This window comes from Amblyomma maculatum, chromosome 1 (assembly GCF_055883805.1).
Source record: "Amblyomma maculatum isolate TAMU_Amacu chromosome 1, ASM5588380v1, whole genome shotgun sequence".
Taxonomy (NCBI): Eukaryota; Metazoa; Arthropoda; class Arachnida; order Ixodida; family Ixodidae; genus Amblyomma; species Amblyomma maculatum.
Window position 1 is genome coordinate 100,841,665 of NC_139344.1, and position 17,473 is coordinate 100,859,137.

The 17,473-nt window shown below is 45.1% G+C and overlaps 1 protein-coding gene across 3 annotated transcripts in view; it reads right to left on the minus strand.

The window, feature by feature from the left end:
• kcc (solute carrier family 12 member kcc) overlaps positions 1 to 17,473 on the minus strand; it is a 353,291-nt gene that overhangs the window by 102,647 nt on the left and 233,171 nt on the right. For all 3 annotated transcript variants that reach the window (XM_084588671.1, XM_084588670.1, XM_084588669.1), the window contains 2 exons: positions 11,792 to 11,874; positions 45 to 152 (listed from right to left, as the gene is read on the minus strand). In XM_084588671.1, the coding sequence (XP_084444797.1) occupies positions 45 to 152; positions 11,792 to 11,874 (191 nt within the window). The remainder of the gene's footprint in view (positions 1 to 44; positions 153 to 11,791; positions 11,875 to 17,473) is intronic.

The window sequence follows — 17,473 nt, forward strand, 5'->3', positions numbered from 1 at the left end:
CCGATTGCGCGTCGGGACAGAAGGAACGCCGGAGCGGCACATACCTTGGGAGCAGCCTGGGCCTCTTCCCCCGCGACGGAGGGTATGGCCACTTCGTAGTTGGCCAGGCTGCTGAGCAATGTAGCCACCCTTGGACGGTCGGGCATTTCCTCCTGCGCAAAGAGAGTGCGCGAAATGAGACACTAGCACAGTAAATGTAACCCAGTCCCATAAGAGTAACGATAGCAGCTATCATTGAGGAGGGAGTAAAAAGAAGGCGCGAGAACTGTGGCAAAAATTAACAAGTCCAGCTTCCTTGGACACCTTTTAATTGTTAAGCAAAAGCGGGATATTGGTAGGTACCGTTATGCACGTGATTATGAAAAAGGTTAAAGCTTCCAACGCGTGTAAAAAATTTGCCTTTAAAGGATTTCCTGCGGTCGAACCGAGTAGTTACATTTACCGCAGAAAAGCGATGGGTAGTGCTGAAAAAATCGTTGTGAATCAACTGTGGAATATCACAAGTCACTCCTTATGAACATAATGATAGAAATGATCTGATCGAAATACCTAAGCTTCCGGTGCGTAAGAAAATCTAAGATTTTCATGCGGTTACAACGACTAATTACGGCTGCCACAGACAACCAATGAGGTAGTTTCTGAAAATAAATGGCAATGAAGTTGAAGGCCTGCCGAGGGAGGATCTGCTGATATATTCTGTTTCGTTTTCTAAGAACTTGTCTAAAATTGCTGGCTATGAGAGCAACAAGAATTCCGGTAAAGAGGTAGAAATAAATCCAGGAAGTTGGTAAAATAAGGAACCCCTGACCACAGTGAAAAGGGTGTGACAAAACAGAAGGCAACAACAATGCAGCTTTCCGTAAACAGGAACAAGATATTTATTGGCTATAGTCGTCAGCAGTACAAATTCCGGTTAATAAAAAAATAAAAAGTTAAAGTTACTGTTGGGAGCAAGAAGTGGCGGAGAACTACAGAGTGGCGATAAAACTTGAGAACCATATAAAGGCTCCAGGAAGAAAGGATTATGCTGTTCAAGTGCAAATTTAAGACATATAAGCCCAAAGAGAGGCCGTATGCATGCAGGCAGAGCTGCGGGAGCAAATAAAAAGGAGACAGGAATTCGCCCAGCACAATCTATGCTGCGGATATGACAAATATAGAATACTTAGCTACACGGCAGTTGGAGTTTGGCAAATTGTCAATATATTATCAAACAACTTAGACAAACAAACAAACAACCAAACAAAGTGTTAAAAAAGTTAGAGGACGCGCCATAAGGAAGCAAAACACTGAGAAACTGGCAACACAGTACAATGAATCTTAAAAACAAAAGCAATTAAGTAACATAAGGCAGACATTAAACTATGCACGCAGAAAACTTCCTATATGCCAGTAGCTATAGGCTGGAAGCACAAGCAAAATAAGACAAAATTTAAAGATTCAGGCTTGTGCCCAATAACGCGCCCTATCAGAATTGCGGAACTGTTTCACAGCAGGTAAACGCATAGACGACAGCCTGTGGACACTCTCTCTCTCTCTCTCTCTCTCTCTCTCTCTCTCTCTCTCTCTCTCTCTCTCTCTCTCACACACACACACACACACACACACACACACACACACACACACACACACACACACACACACACACACACACACACACACACACACACACACACACACACACACACACACACACACACACACACACACACACACACACACACACACACACGCACACACGCACACACACACACACGCACACACACGCACACGCACGCACACGCACGCACACGCACACACACACACACAAAGAATACAGACCGGTATATTAGAAATTTTCACGACCCACAGGGGGCGCCTAAATCGATTCGACATTGCATCGAATCGGCAGTGCCTTGAAAGAACCGATCGTCGAGCATGACACTGAGGTGTGTCACAGGGTGCCTACACACGACGATACTGTAAAACACATTGTTGTGCAGTTCAAGTCTAGAGCAAAGCGAGACGCTGTTTTGATGAAGGGAAGGAAAGCAAGACTTCTTAACAGTGACATAAATCTGGACAAATCTGATCCCATCTATGTTAATGAACATCTTTGCCCGTTCCTGAAAAAACTTCTGGGTGCAGCTATTGGTAGGAAGCACAGGCAAGGCTGGAAGTCTGTTTGGACGTTGAATGGCAAAATTTTCGCAAGAAAGTCAGATGATGCGCCAGTCATCAGGATTGAGCATGAAACGGATTTAGATAAGTTTCTGTAGCTTGCAGCGTCGATCATCTTGGTGCTCTGAGAATGGAATACTTTGAATATTTGTCGCCGGCTGCTCTTAAATTAGCCTCCAGATCCGACACGTCTGTTTTACACTTGAACGCTCGTTACGTGCGCAACAAGCGTGACGAGATCGATGAACATTGCGTGGATTCTCCTTCAAATTTAGAGTCCTAATGATATCTGAAACTTGCTGTAATCACGCATCAGACATCTCTCCAATTGAAGGTTACCAACACTTATTTCTGAATCGCCCCTGCAGACGAGGTGGTGGCTTGGTAATTTACATTGCTTCAGAATTGCATTGCGAACAAATGGCAGAATTTTCTACAATAACGGCTAATTTTGAAGTGCTCACGATAAAAACCAGTAAGGAAATTATTAGTGCTCTGTACCGACCTCCAAATGGCAATATCGAAGACTTTTTCACGTTTTTTAAGAGCCTATTGGATTATGTTTCTCAAAACAGTTTTGTTTTCACTTGTGGTGGTGATTTTAATATTGACATCATGGACGAAAATAACAATTATGATTTTGATGCTATAGGCTGCTTTCAGCCGGTTACAAAAATGTGATTACCCCTTCAACACGTGTTACTCCTTTCACCTTATCAACGCTTGATCTTCTTATCACTAATCTAAATACAGATATCCTCAGTGCGGGTACTATTTCATCCGACATAAGCGATCACTGCCCTGTCTTCATGACTTTTCCAGGCCCTAGCAAAAAGCACTTGTCCCAGGAATTTACTTACCAGCCTATTTCCGAAAGTGCGTTAGAATCTTTCAAACATGAAATTACTGCGCATGACTGGAAATCTATATTGGAACTCAGTGATGCTAACTCAGCCTACTCGGAATTTCTTGAAGCTTTTCTTCTTATCTACAATAAACATTTCCCTTTTAAGAAAGCAAGACGATCGCGGAAAACTCGGAAACCTTGGGTGACCTCAGAACATATGTCAAGCGTATCAAAGAAAAGAACAACCTTTATCACGCTTTTCTTCGTTCGCGCTGCGAGGAGAAGCTCAAGGAATTTAAGACTGTGCGGGATAAACTAAATGCAACACTAAAACAGGCAAAACGTTTGTACTACAAAAATCTCTTCGCTGAAACTATAGCTAATAACCTACCTGCCGTATGGAATATTGTCAATGAAATTCTCGGCCGAAGAAGGAAGACCGCATCAGCACAAACAGTAATTAATGATGGCGTAGAGATGTCTGGTGTGCAGCTTGCGGATCACTTCAACCGGCACTTTGCTAACATTGTCTCAGCAAGTAATTTAGGCCCCCCAAGCATGAACACCCTGAGCTACAGTATCTCACAAAGTTTGTTTCTTGAACCGACTGACACCGAGGAGGTATACCACACTTTCTTTAACATGAAAAATTCTAAAGCGCTAGATCCTAATAATATACAACTAAGACCAGTCAAATTTGTAATAGAATGCATTGCGCCTGTTTTAGCCCACATTTTTAACTTGGCTCTTGAACTGGGAATTTTTCCAAATGCGATGAAAAAGGCTAGAATTACTGTGGTGCACAAAGGGGGTGATGTAAATGTCGTGAATATTTATCGGCCAATATCTATCCTCTCGATTTTTTCAAAAGGACTTGAAAAGGTTATTTTTCATAGATTTAATAGATTCTTTGAGAAAAATAATGTAATAACCGACTGCCAGTATAGATTTAGGAAGGGACGATCGACAGAAATAGCCCTGCTTTCGCTGAAAGAACAGATAGTTCAAAATATAGATGCTGGTCTTTTTACTCTAGGTCTGTTCATCGATTTCAGCAAATCATTTGACTCCGTTAATCATAGCATTTTGACAGGTAAGCTATCACAATACGGAATAAGGGGACAGCCCCTCAATTTAATTGCGTCATATCTGAAAGACTGACTCCAATGCGTCCGTATAAATAATATTGTCATCTTTATTGCCTCTACATTGTGGAGTACCGCAGGGTAGTATCCTCGGCCCGCTATTATTCAACTTATACATAAATGATATAGCACACATTACTAAGTCAGCTAACTGGTTTATATATGCTGATGATAGTAGCCTCCTCTTTGCCGGTAAAGATCCAAATGACTTGGTTATTCAGTGCAACGAAACTCTTAATAAACTTGCATGGTGGTCCCAGTCAAACCGCACTGTAATTAATCCTACAAAGACGAAATGTTTACTGTTTAGGCCCCGCAATAAAACATTCACACTTCAAAATTCAATCAGCTTTATGAATGATCGCATCACAATAATAGATGAGCACAAGGTTTTGGGCATTGCACTAAACTGTCATCTAAGCTGGGATCACCACATTAACAATATGTGCAAAAAGCTCTCAGTGGTAGCAGGCACTGTCCTGCTGCAGAAATATACTTCCAGAACAAGTTAAACTGCAGTTATATTATGCGCTATTTGCAACTCACGTAAACTGCTGTACTCTTGTTTGGAGCACAACAACAAAACGGAATATTAATAAAATCAACGTGCCTCAGAAAAACGTCTTGCGCTATGTTGCGAACGTTGGCATAGACACAACTACAAAAGACCTATTTCCGAAGTATGACATTATCCTAATCACACACAGTTATGAATTTAAATTGTTAAACCAACTCTACTTCTCTTATGCAGAATCTGTCAATTTTATTAAGCTTGTTGCATCATTACAACCCCGGATAACGGATGTATGCATTAGAAACGTTCCTCATTGGTCAGTTCCCAATTTCCGCACTCAATACAAACTTCAGTCATTAAAACATAATTTACCATCCCTTCTCAACAAATACCCTAAACAGGCGTTTTCATCTAAGAAAGAACTAAAAATATTCTTTTGTAATCTGAGCTAGAATTATACGCGTCACTTTCATCTTCTCGAACTTTGTTTCTGTTTATGTGCCTTGTCTAGGTAAGACGATGTAGTTGTTAGTTTTGGTTTGTGATGTGCTTCTGCATTACAACAGTTTCTATCTTATATGCATCTGCGTTTGGCACTAACTAGGCTTGTACATATTTTTGCGGTTTTGAGAGTAGATTGATTTTATTATTGTTTATCTAAACTGAAAACTGCGTCGACTCCTGTCTTGTACTTTGGCCCCTGGGCCGTCGTCAAGTTGCTGAGTGCAACTTTTAGCCCAGGGGCCATTCAGAGTTGCTTTGTAACTGCTCTGAAAAAAATAGATGAATTGAAAATGAAATGAATGAATCATTATGGAGGACTTCTTCCGCGTTCAGAGTTCGTAGTATTGTGTTTTTGATATTTTACAATAACAATTCGCACTTGTTTGTCGACAGCGGCAACCTCACATGTCTTTACTTTTTTCCTAACATGCTAAGGGGAAAAAAAAATCTGAATACAAAGCGGACACGGCAGCCTGACATACGGGTGGCGTGAAAGCGGAATGGTAGGCACTCGACGCGCGCTTTGGAGATAATTTAAAATCTAGACGTCGACGGTGAAGACTTTTACACACGAGTGAACGACGAAAGTAGAAGCACCCTATTTCCCTATTTAGCTGTAAAAGTAAGCAAGAACCAGCAACCGTCGATATCCCTTGGGGGGGGGTGACCCCTAGAAAAGTTTGCTAGTGAATATCTCGCGCGAGTTGGGACTGATAAATCTGCAATCTTGCGCGTTTTATTGTTGTGCTCATCAGTTCTATTAACCATGTGATGCACTAAATACGAACACAGCTTTGCAATTGTGTGTGTAGGTGGAAAGTGAGAAGAAGTAACCCTTTTTCAGGGCACTGCCTTCTCGGAGCAGTTAACCGGGAAGCTGGAATTTCGCAATCAGTGGACGAAACAGATGCACAGTGAATGTAAGACTGCTATGATGCAATTATTTTCCTTTTCGATCCTTACCAACCGCCTGCTTACCTGACTGATGGTGGTGGTAAATTAGTTCCGTCATAATGGTTTAGTTTCGGAGCAGCAAATGAAGCCATAATGCGTTAAGCACAAGACGACACTATAGAGATAAATGTGAAGCGAAATGGAAAGTCTTTGCCGGTAGCTCTTATGGGGGTTCACTAAATGGACGGGAAATTTACATGTGTACGATCTATAGCACATCTCCGCATCGCTCCCAAATAGATTGGCCAGCATTCTGCACATGAAACAGATAATATGCACGATGCACGATATGCACGCCTGAATAATAATGGTAGTTCAGCTTGCAGTTTCTGCGCATTTAAGTAGCCTTTAGGATACGCAGTCGCTTTCCCTGATATCATCGTCACATATCCACAGAATTTTTATCGCTACCTTAATGTGATCAATTTTAGCCTCGAAGGTACATACCTCCGTTACCATAATATATCCTACGTTTTCAGGCGTTAGATAATCAGCCCTTTCATATGTCCGTGTTGCCACACAGCTAAGAAACATATAGTAATAGTGTAAACGCCAAGGCTTGGCCTCTACACTGCTGGCCCTAATCGTATAGTGAGAATCTCGAGCTTCAGTAGTAACACACGGCAGAAAGATTGTCACTAGGCGCTCAAGTAAAAACTACAACTGAAGCAGTACATATCACCATGCGCTGGTTCATTCAGTAACGGCAGTAGGCCAGAGAAAAATTCGCTTTGAAGTATGACGGAGAAATATGTACGAAAGTAGACAGACGGGAAATGCTTCACGACACCGGAATGAGAAAAAAAAAATAATGGGGGTACATTTAACCTGCACCTTTAAGATTATGATGCGACAGCGTTGATGGCTCCGTTCACGACCCCTTTGCGGATCCCAGTTCGCTTATCTATATTTTGCCACTGAATTTATCGCTAATCCCCCAATTTGTTACTCAATATCTGTCACACACAATCATTAGCATGCAGCCGTAAGTTGACACCTCACGAGAAAGATCATCCGGCATAAATATGAAGCCCCGCTTTAGCTAAGCCATAAGGAAGTGCCCGGGTGGACTAGGGGTCGCGTGCCTCACTCGGTATCCATAGGTACGGGAGGGCTCGATTCCCACCACACCCTCCCGTATCGAAAGGAGCTGGCCATGTCAACTCAGGTAGTCGATCCTTTCAATACCGCGATTTCAATTTGTGAGCGATGCTTTGAAAGTTACTTCGGCTTCAAAAAAGGGGCATGCACTAATGCGAAAACATCTAAGCTTAACTTTATTCATTGGGCTTGACTACATGACAAAAAAGCGAGTGCGCACAAAGCCTTCTTCACAACTTTCATCCGCCTCTAAACCCCTCCCTACCCTCCCCCCTCCCCTTTTTTACTCTCTCTTCCTGTCACGTCGTTTAGAGCAGGCAGTGCTTTGTCGGCTTTAATGTAGCGTCTATTTCACTCCTCGAAAGAAGGTCACCGATTTTCCATTTGAGGCTCGAAGTTCATATGATACTCAGACTAACTATAGCGTTATAAAGCAGCAGCTCTGAGATTAGCCGTGCACCAAGCATTGGTACATTTGAACGAAACTACACCGTCGTCCCGTAGGCCGAATAGAGCTAACAATCATACGTCGGAGATCGGAACAGCACGCAGAAGCAACTGTGAGACGAAGAGTATTCATAGCGGACTGTCAAAAAAGCCAGCCATGAGCTAGATATTCAAGAGTTATGCAAAATGCCAACATGAGCCTCAAAACGGTCGGACGTAAAAGAAAAAAAAAAGGGGGGGGGGGGGGGGGTATGTAAATGCTTACCGTAATAGGTGATCCCTCGGCAAAGTATAGCTTGCGCAAAGTAGGCGTTCGAGAAGAATAAGGATGTTTCAGCGCGTAACGCAGGACACGCGACAGACAGAATAAATACATGAAGGAAGCAACGAAGCAACATTGCGCAAATAAAAAAAAAAAAAAGAACGCGAAAAGAGATTTACGAGTCGGCAGTAGCCGCAAAACAGCCAAGCGCATTACGTAAAATGAAACGGCTATTTCCAGCACACGTTTACTTTACCCCATACTACTCCGGAGCCTTGCGCAACGTTCCGCGATAGTCTATACTCGTGATTATGCGTTGAGAGAGAGAGAGCTCTAAAGCGAGACCATCGCACTGAAACAGCACTCCGCGACATTGGCACGCAAGAAAAAAAAAAAAATCACGACAAGTGGCGAACCGCCGATTAGTTTCTCGCTTTTTTTCCCTATTACTATTTTCGTTATTAAAGAGCAGACCTCGTACCCGCCAGAAGCAAAATATATCCCTCGCTTACTTCTACTTGACGCGCAAGTGATCAGACCAGGAACAGAAGAGCAAAAATAGAACAGATAAAACCGTCGATAATGAGCACCACGGCCATGTTTCTTTTTACCATTTACGTCCCCCGCATCCTCGTTTGCGCGCGTTGCGCACAAAGTAACACAAGTGTCGAGTTAGCGAAATGAAAAGACAACAGAGGAGGAACCCCCCCAATAGTCGTCTAAAAATAAAACAGGGTCAAGCCTACAGCTCTTTTCACTTCGTGCAGTAACTCGATTCTGAAACGTTGTTCAGCTGTTCAGCGCGCAGATGGGGTAGTTCATTAAGGGCGCGGCGTAAGATCGACAGTCAAGATGGGACACGGCGCCCCAGATAAGGCACCCTCGACAAGAGCTCCACGTGCGAGCAAAAAAATGCGAGGCAGGAAAGCGCGCGCACAATTGCGCGCACCGCGGTGCCCTCCTCATGTCGCTCTAGTACTGCCGCCGCGGGAAGTCGCTGCGCATTCGTTCAAGTTATTGCTCGCAAGTACAAAGAACGACGTATCTACGTTCCAGAGGTATAGCCCCTTTCAAAAGGATCGAATTTTTTTCCTCCTCCGTACGAACGGATCGCAAAAAGCGCTGCAAGACGGCAGCCAAACTTCGCCGCGCGCGCATCTTTCTCGGGTAACAGCTTGCGTTGTTCCAGGTTGAGAGAACGCTTCAGGACACGCTCTGCATTTCGGAAAATCAGTGTTACCCATCAGGTCACCGAAACGCCAATACAAAGGAAAAAAAAGACTGCTATTCAGCGAACTCCGAAGTTATGAAACTTCTACTACATGCTCGTGCTTCCAGCTGTTGAAAGAAACAGGAAGGAAGCTGAGTTTCCTGTTTCGCTATGTCAGTGTTCCAGAAGAAGCCTTTTCAAGATTTCTCTGAACAATGCGAGCGGCTTCTCGAAGTTAATGTTTAGCTACTGTTGTTCCCATCCCAGCAATGTTTCCAGGCGGTAGAAATAGTTAACACTTGCTCTGCCCTGGAGGTCTTGCGATGACCAGCAATTAACATGGAAGACGATATCATACAGCACACAAGCTGACGCGCGTTCACAGTTCGCTATCGGGGGGAGGGGGGGGGGGGGGCAACTGCCTTTTGAATTAGGTTTGGAGCAAGCAAAGTGGAGGTTTCGAGCAATCTGGGATGATATAAAATTTGAATTTTTTGTTTAATGTTGCACCTGCATTTTAGAGAATAGACCCTCATTTACGTACGCAACGAAACATTATATCTATGAAACTTGCAAAATGTGTTGCTATTCCTAGCTACTTAAGATACACTGCGCATTCATAATACTTGGTTAACTACACCAAAGTATTTCTAGCAGGTCTTTCAAGCATACTGTACTTGACCGATGATGGGCACCACAGAGAAACATAGAAGGCATGAGTAGCGCCCGGCCTGTCCTCTCATTTTCTGCATACTACTCGACACTACATTCATCGCTAAAACATTACGTCTGACCAACGTACTGGTCCCTGAATATGCATTACACAGCAGCTGGCTGGAAATAAAAACACTTGCAAAGTCTAATACAGTAACAACTTGTTAATTCGAACCTGACGGGGCCTGGAAAAAAATCACATTATGCAAAGTTTGAAGAATCGAAAAACAGAAATACTTACATTACAATAGATTAATATGGAGAAATCTTCGGCAATGGTCGTCTGACTTTTTCACGAGAACAGTGCGACAATAACTCGCATTTCCATCCATGCTTTATTGCGTGCACACCGTCGCGAGAGTCTATAGGCAGAACTGCTCGAAAATGGTAAGCGCCTTCCCGGTACCCTTCACAGTGCGACACGGTAGTGGTGGTGCCCCCTCCCAAGCAGCCTGTATCGCGTGTGAGGAGGCTTCACCACACAACGCGCGTAACGTCACTTAACGAGCGCGCATTTCCGAAGCATTGGAAGTCGCCGTTCCCGCCGTCGCCGAGGGCTGGCGCGGACGACGCAAAGCTGACGCGCGCACGTCAGAGGTGTGTGGTTAACTCCCTAGTAGGCAAATTCGGCTCCGAGGAGTGCTATTTTGACCATCGTGCCAATCGTACCTGGACGCGGCCTAACTGGTGCACAGTCCTAGCATACCGGTTCCGCCAAACTGCAAGCCCGGTGACGGCTCCCAACCACCCACACGCTAGCATGAGCAAAGAAAACGAAACCACGGTGTTTGGTGGCCCAGCCCTGCACTGCGCCGCACTGTACGCAATGCGGTTGCGCGGTCTGGCTTCTAGCCCGACTTTTTTGTCATACGTTGCTTTCTTGATCTCTGCAACAGTCATCGAGAAAAGCGGTTGCTACAACCACCGCAGTGCATGCGGCTTGCTATTTCGCTTCTGCATAACGCCACCACTGCTTGGCTCGCTTCTGCCAGTTTAGCAGCAGGGAATAAGGAAAAATGGTACTTTTCGTGATTTCCCCAAATTTCCTCGTCCTCGTGCACAACCACAGTTGCCGCCGCTTACTGCTCGTGTGCTATGCATCCATTATGTTACGCTGATTATGAACGCACGGGCAGGGGCGGACGCACTATACTGGCGCCACTGGGCGCTGATGCAAGCTTTGTGGTCTGCGTTCAGCTATGTATTAACAAGCAAAACGCTCATAGGGAAACAGAAACTGACAGCTGCCTCCTTTCTTAATTTCTTTTTCGCGTAAAGTTTTCGGCATGGCGCCGGAAATTATTCAAGGCGTACTTTGCGCTCTCTGTATAGCAGGATGGCGCAGAGAAATCCCCATGGCGCGCCATGGCGCAACAATTCCACCTCTGCTATCGGTAATGACGCAACAGCTGTGTGGCTAAGTTAATATATTTCCTCATCACTGACACATAATACATTATTCGTAACACGAATAAACATTTTCTATGGAGCTCAGGAGCAAGCTGTAACTACTGCTAACAAGATTAAACCAAAGAAAGATAAATAAGAAAAAAAATGGCAATACGCTTTTGCTGTTGTGCTTCGCTATCCACTTCCACCATTAAGGTGAAATAACGAACCGCGAAGATAGCTTTAAAGGTGGCGTGCACTGACAGATGCTGTCCATATATATACTACTTGACTGCGCACGATGAGAGACGACGTGAACGTAAAACTTTGTGCTGACGTGCATGTTTAGATCACAGAAAAGCGTGTGCCAGTGAGCAAGCGTAGCAGCGGTTGCCACTTAGCCAGCCGTTACAAACGCCCACAAAGCACCATTTCTTCGGCCTCTGAGTCGCATGAAACTGGTAACAGACCATGTATATGCGCAGCGAATCTGAACGGTTAGCCCACAACTGTGTACACACAGCAGACAAAAAAGTGGGCTTACATGGTAGAGGTAAAGGTTCCTTTCATAGCTCGACAAGCCGCCATCCTGGATTATCGGGCGTTCGTCGCACTGCGCAGAATCACCTGCGAAGAAAAACAAAGGAAGAAATGCGCATTAGTACGCAAATCACCCACAAAGGGGCGATGAATGTTTTAAGGGGAAAAACTTGAGCAAATCTGAATGAATTAGCAGCAAGAGGAAGGGTGCTGACCTAATGTGAAACGAGCGTCAGCTGTACTTCTGATGGGAAAGAATACCACAAGAGAATAACCCACACATAAAAAAATGGTTGAGTCAACGTAAACGGGTGCCAATCGGTCACGTGACCGGTGACAATGGGTCACGTAGGCTTGCTATGTGATGCCGTAATTTTATCCAGACGATGACCGCGAGTTTTAAGAGGGGGGCTGTCCCTGATGGATTGTTAAATAAAAAAGACATCGACGCATACTAGCGCGGGACTGGCCTCAGCGCTTGCAAGCAGCCGCAAGCCATCGGCAACAGCTTCGGGAATCGAGGAAGAGTAAAACGCGGCGTGCAGTAGACAATCCCACACCTCGCTAATCCACTAACAAGGACAGAATCCTCGGCCCCAGGCTGAATAGTTCGTAAAATATACTGATCTCGAATTGTTTGGTCGGTCGCTAAGAACGATGGGCGAACATTCACCCCGCATTCATCTTCGCGCTCGCTGACCAGGCGGCTGCTGCGCTCCGGCTGGCACAACGAGAGCACGCGGCTAGCCGCTATCGCTATCGCTAGAACGCTAGCCGCTATCGCAGCGTCGAATACTTTCAGTGACTGAAGGAAAAAGAAACCTCTGCAACCAAATTTTCGGCATACGTTCTTCCCTAAAGTCTTCGGGGCCACACGCACACTTCGCAGAAGCTTTTATCGCATCATGGTGCACAAAAATTGTCCCATACAAAATTTGCATCCCCGTTTCCCCGTCCGCCATAATACGCCAGGATACGGCTAGCTATTCCCCAAACAGAAGAATGAATGGCGAATGCAGACCCAAGGCTACATGCGCGGCGACGCATCTCTTTCTAGCTCGAGAGAAAGCAAAACGGAATGAAAAACCATATAACGCACACACGCGCAGACCAACGAGAGAGAGAGAAAAAAAAAGGAAATGACGGCCTGAGGATCTGGCGGTCAAGGGCACGGAGTAAGATTGAGCGTTTGACGGCCACTCAGTGCAGGCACATGCACACAGACGCGTGCCCAAAAGGGATAGTAGAAAGACGGGAGAGAAGTGACTGCGCCGGCGGGCACAAAAGGAGACCTCGTCGCAGAAGTAATGGCGTCTTCGCTCGTTAAGCTCCATTAGCATGACTGGAGCGGCGCGGTGCGCCCGCTAAACGACTCAGTGCCGTCGCGCCGAAGGCTGCCCCAGAGAAGCCCCGCCAGCTAATCCCCGGCGCAGCGCAATGGGCCGCCGTGCAAAGGCAGCACAGGAGAAAGTTGAGATTCTCTCGTCAAAGACTTAAACTAATGCTCGCTTTGCACTGCTAAGGGAATTCTCTGGGGCACCTCTTCGCCCATGCGTCGGGAGCTGAAGCACTTCACATCGGTGTACCCTGAACCCCCCTCTACAGCCCTTCGGCTGCACTGCACGCGCTCGCCGTACTCCGCAAGAATTTTTCCCCACTTGGAATGCCAGTCGTATTCAGCTGGCACGCCATGCAGATTTGGCGGCAGCCTGCGTTGCCGTCAAGAGAGGCCTTTTAGATTGCCGCAATCACCCTAAGCGTCGCGGCCTGATTGCGCTTCTCTCAACCCTATTTTCGAGAGTGACTTCAAACGTACCGCGGTCATCAAATTTTATGTCGGAGTCGCCCGCCCGCTTGTTGCCACGTGCTAATGTTATTTAGATATTGGTAACGAGAAACTCCGGACGACACCGCCCATTAAAGCCAAAAATGATTCGCAAAATGTATTCTTTCGTCTCTATACTGGAACTTCGTACGATTCCTTGATTACTTCCAAAGACAAAATAAGAAGAAAAAAAGTTGTGAGTGTGTAACAAAAAAAAAATGTTTGAGCGGTGGTTGTGGTGTGAGAGCAAATAATTTTTCCACATAATCGTTTCTCTCTCACAATGTCAAACAGCTAGCCGGTGGTGAACACGGGCTGGCCCAGGCCTGCATCAATACTCCGAAGAAAACATCTAGCGGAAGATCACTTGCATCAGTGGCAGTTAATCTGCACGTCCGTGTAAACACGCTGGTTACAGCGTACAAGCTTTAAGCCCCCATCTGAACATCGTAACACGATCGACCTTCCAAGACTACTGCTCTCAGATGGGGTAGGGGACTTGACACCCGAAAGTGTCGTGCCCCAGAGTCTCACACCTGGCTTTGCCCCGGAAAGGGCGCAGAGGGGCGAAGGGCTGCGGGACACTTGTAACCATCCTTGTTCGCCCTTTCCCATCTCTCTTTCCAAAATCTGGAGAGGGGATTTACTGCCTCCACATTCATCATCATGATCAGCCTGACTATACCCACTGCAGGACGAAGGCCTCTGTCATATTTCTCCAATTAACCCGGTTCTGTGCTAGCTGCATCCACTTGACCCCTGAGAACTTCTTAACCTCATCCGCCCACCTAACTTTCCGCCGCCCCCTGCTACGCTTTCCTTTCCTTGGAATCCAGTTTGTTACCCTAAGCGACCATCGGTTATTCTCTCTTCGTACTACATGTCCTGCCCATGCCCATTTCTTCTTAATTTCCACTAGAATGTCAGTAATTTGAGTTATTTCTCTGGCCCACTCTGCACGCTTCCTATCTCCTAATGTTACCCCTACCATTTTTCGTTCCATAGCCCTCTGCGTTGTCCTCAACTTAAGTAGAACCCTCTTGGTTAGCCTTCACGTTACAGCCCCATTGGTGAGTACAGGTAAGATGCAACTGTTGTATACTTTCCTATTGAGCGATACCGGTAAGCTGCTAGTCCTAATCTGCGAGTGCTTGCCAAATGCGCTCCATCCCAAATGCGCTCCATCCCAATCTTATTCTTCTTGTTATTTCCTTTTCATGGTCCGGATCTGCGGTTACTACCTGTCCTAAGTAGACATATTCGCCTACTACTTCCAGTGCTTTGCTACCTAACGTGAACTGCTGTTCCTTCCCGAGGTTGTTGAATATTACTTTAGTCTTCTGCATATTGATTCTTATGCGTACCTTTCTACTTTTCCTGTCTAGGTCATCAATCATTATTTGCAGTTCATCCCCCGAGTTACTTAGCAAGACAATGTCATCAGCAAATCGCAAATTACTGACGTATTCTCCTTCTACCCTTATTCCTAACTGCTCCCATTACAAGTCTCTGAATACTTCATCTAAGCAAGCTGTGAATAGCACTGGGGACATTGTGTCTCCTTGCCTAACACCTTTCTTTTTGGGAATTTTGTTACTTTCTTTATGCAGAACTATAGTTGCTGTGCAGCCACTATATATATCTTCCAGCACTTTCCCGTACGGCTCGTCTATCCCCTGATTTCGCAATGCCTGCATCACCTCCGAGGTTTCAACTGAGTCAAATGCTTTTTCATAATCAATGAATGCTATGTATAAGGGCTGGTTATATTCCGAGCATTTTTCTATCACCTGGTTGATGGTACGGATATGATCGATAGTAGAGTACCGTTTCCGAAAACTTGCTTGATCCTTTGTTTGATTGCAGTCTAAGGTTGTCCTGATTCTATTAGCGATTACCTTAGTAAATGCCTTATACGTAACAGACAGCTGATTGGTCTGCAATTTTTAAGGTCCTTAGAGTCCCCCTTTCCTATGAACGAGGATAATATTTTATTCTTCCATGATTCCGGTTCACATTACCACCTCCCATTCTCTCTTTTAGAGCGCAGCTTTTTGGCATTCGCGCCGTTGCCGTCGGCGTTGTCCCTCGTAACCAGCTCCGCAGCTAGGCCAGCGCGCTCCTTGATGTATTATTATATCGTTTAGGAGTTGTTGCTGGCTTTGGCACATCATCTTCTTCTACATATGGGGTGCCTTTTTCTTCCTCTTTGCAACCCGGCGACGACGGCGGAGTACACATCTGTTGTAGCCCTCCGCGGAGGCGCGCGCATGCGCTGTGCGGGAACTATGCGCTGCGTATATGACTACCCTCTGCCCTCCTCTCCACAGCAGCTGGCACGCGCTCTCAAGGTCATGTTACACACACGGCGATAGCCGGTTTTACCTAGCAGAGTGAAGCTATCGCTTCAACAGCTATCGCTTCAACAGCTATCGACAGCACTAATGAAACAACATGGAATACAGACACTGGAACTAAGAAGAAAAGTTCAGCGCTTAAAGTTCCATGTTCCTTCTTAAAAATAACCTTCTTGCTATAACTCCTGACCCGTACATAACACCACTTACTGCACGCCGAACACGACATCGACACGACGACTCTCTAACGCCATACAGCACCAGAACTAATGTTTTTAAATATTCCTTTTTTTCCTCGCACAATAACAGATTGGAACAACTTACCTCGGTCTCTTCTAACCAGCACTGATTCAATTGAAATCTTGAATTGCTGATCTCAAATGTTTTTCTTGTCTGCTTTTTGGTTGTCCAAACTGATTGTTTTTCTTTTTTTTTTCCTTGCTGCATGTTTGATAATTCATTTTTGGATATTTCATTAATTGCCTTTCATTTGTTTGTTTATGTTCATGACTTTCCCTAATGAAGAGCTCGGTTTGCATTTTGTTTAGTCTTTATTTGTTCATAGTCTATTGCCCAAAGAACAAGTGTTTTGAAATTATTTGCTATCTTCATTATGTATCCTGATGTTATCTGTATGCCCCTCCTGCTTGGGCCGTAAAGGCCTGCAGTATTAAATAAATAAATAAATAAATAAATAAATAAATAAATAAATAAATAAATAAATAAATAAATAAATAAATAAATAAATAAATAAATAAAAATTAACTGCTCATCCCGTAATCGGAGCTCACGTAAGTATGAAATGGTTACGCGCATAACACATTGGTTGAGGTGTGGATGATACTAGCCACAATCTTCAAACTGGTCTAGTGCATATCAACCACACCATCAGCTTTTCGTCAGCCAGCAAGACAGAGCGCTAAGTCGCGCTCGTAGATTTTTCTCATCACGTCGAGGCGATCGCCTACAACTGCAATTGCTGTCCGCGACGGTCCTGTCAACTTCGTTAATGGCAGCATAATCATGGCGTGGCGTATACCTCGCAAAGAAATCGCTTTTCGCAAGGCGCTCCCTACTTCTCCTTTCATCAGGCTCTTTTGCTCGGCATAAGCACCCCTGATGATAACGAAAGTGAAATGCATCACGTGAATTCTCTTTTTAATAACACAGCTGTTCATTAGCATACAGTCGCACGGCAAAGCACACACTAGTCGTACCTTTTACACTGCTTGCGCGCCATCTGCACCGTGACAGAGCAGCAAGATCGCGCGTTTTCCTGTGGGCTCCGCATGCTGGTGCTGATTTTCGCACTACAATAACGGATAAACAACATCCACACCGGCTTTACCAACGTTGTGCTTTACTACCACACGGGGCCCTTACGCTATACCCCGTAATAGTGGTATAGTGTACTATACAGTAAGTGTGGCCTGACGCAAGCGTGTCAGTGTTGCTAGACCACGTCAACTTCTGCGCTGGTCTGAGGAGATTTTTCACTTTGAGG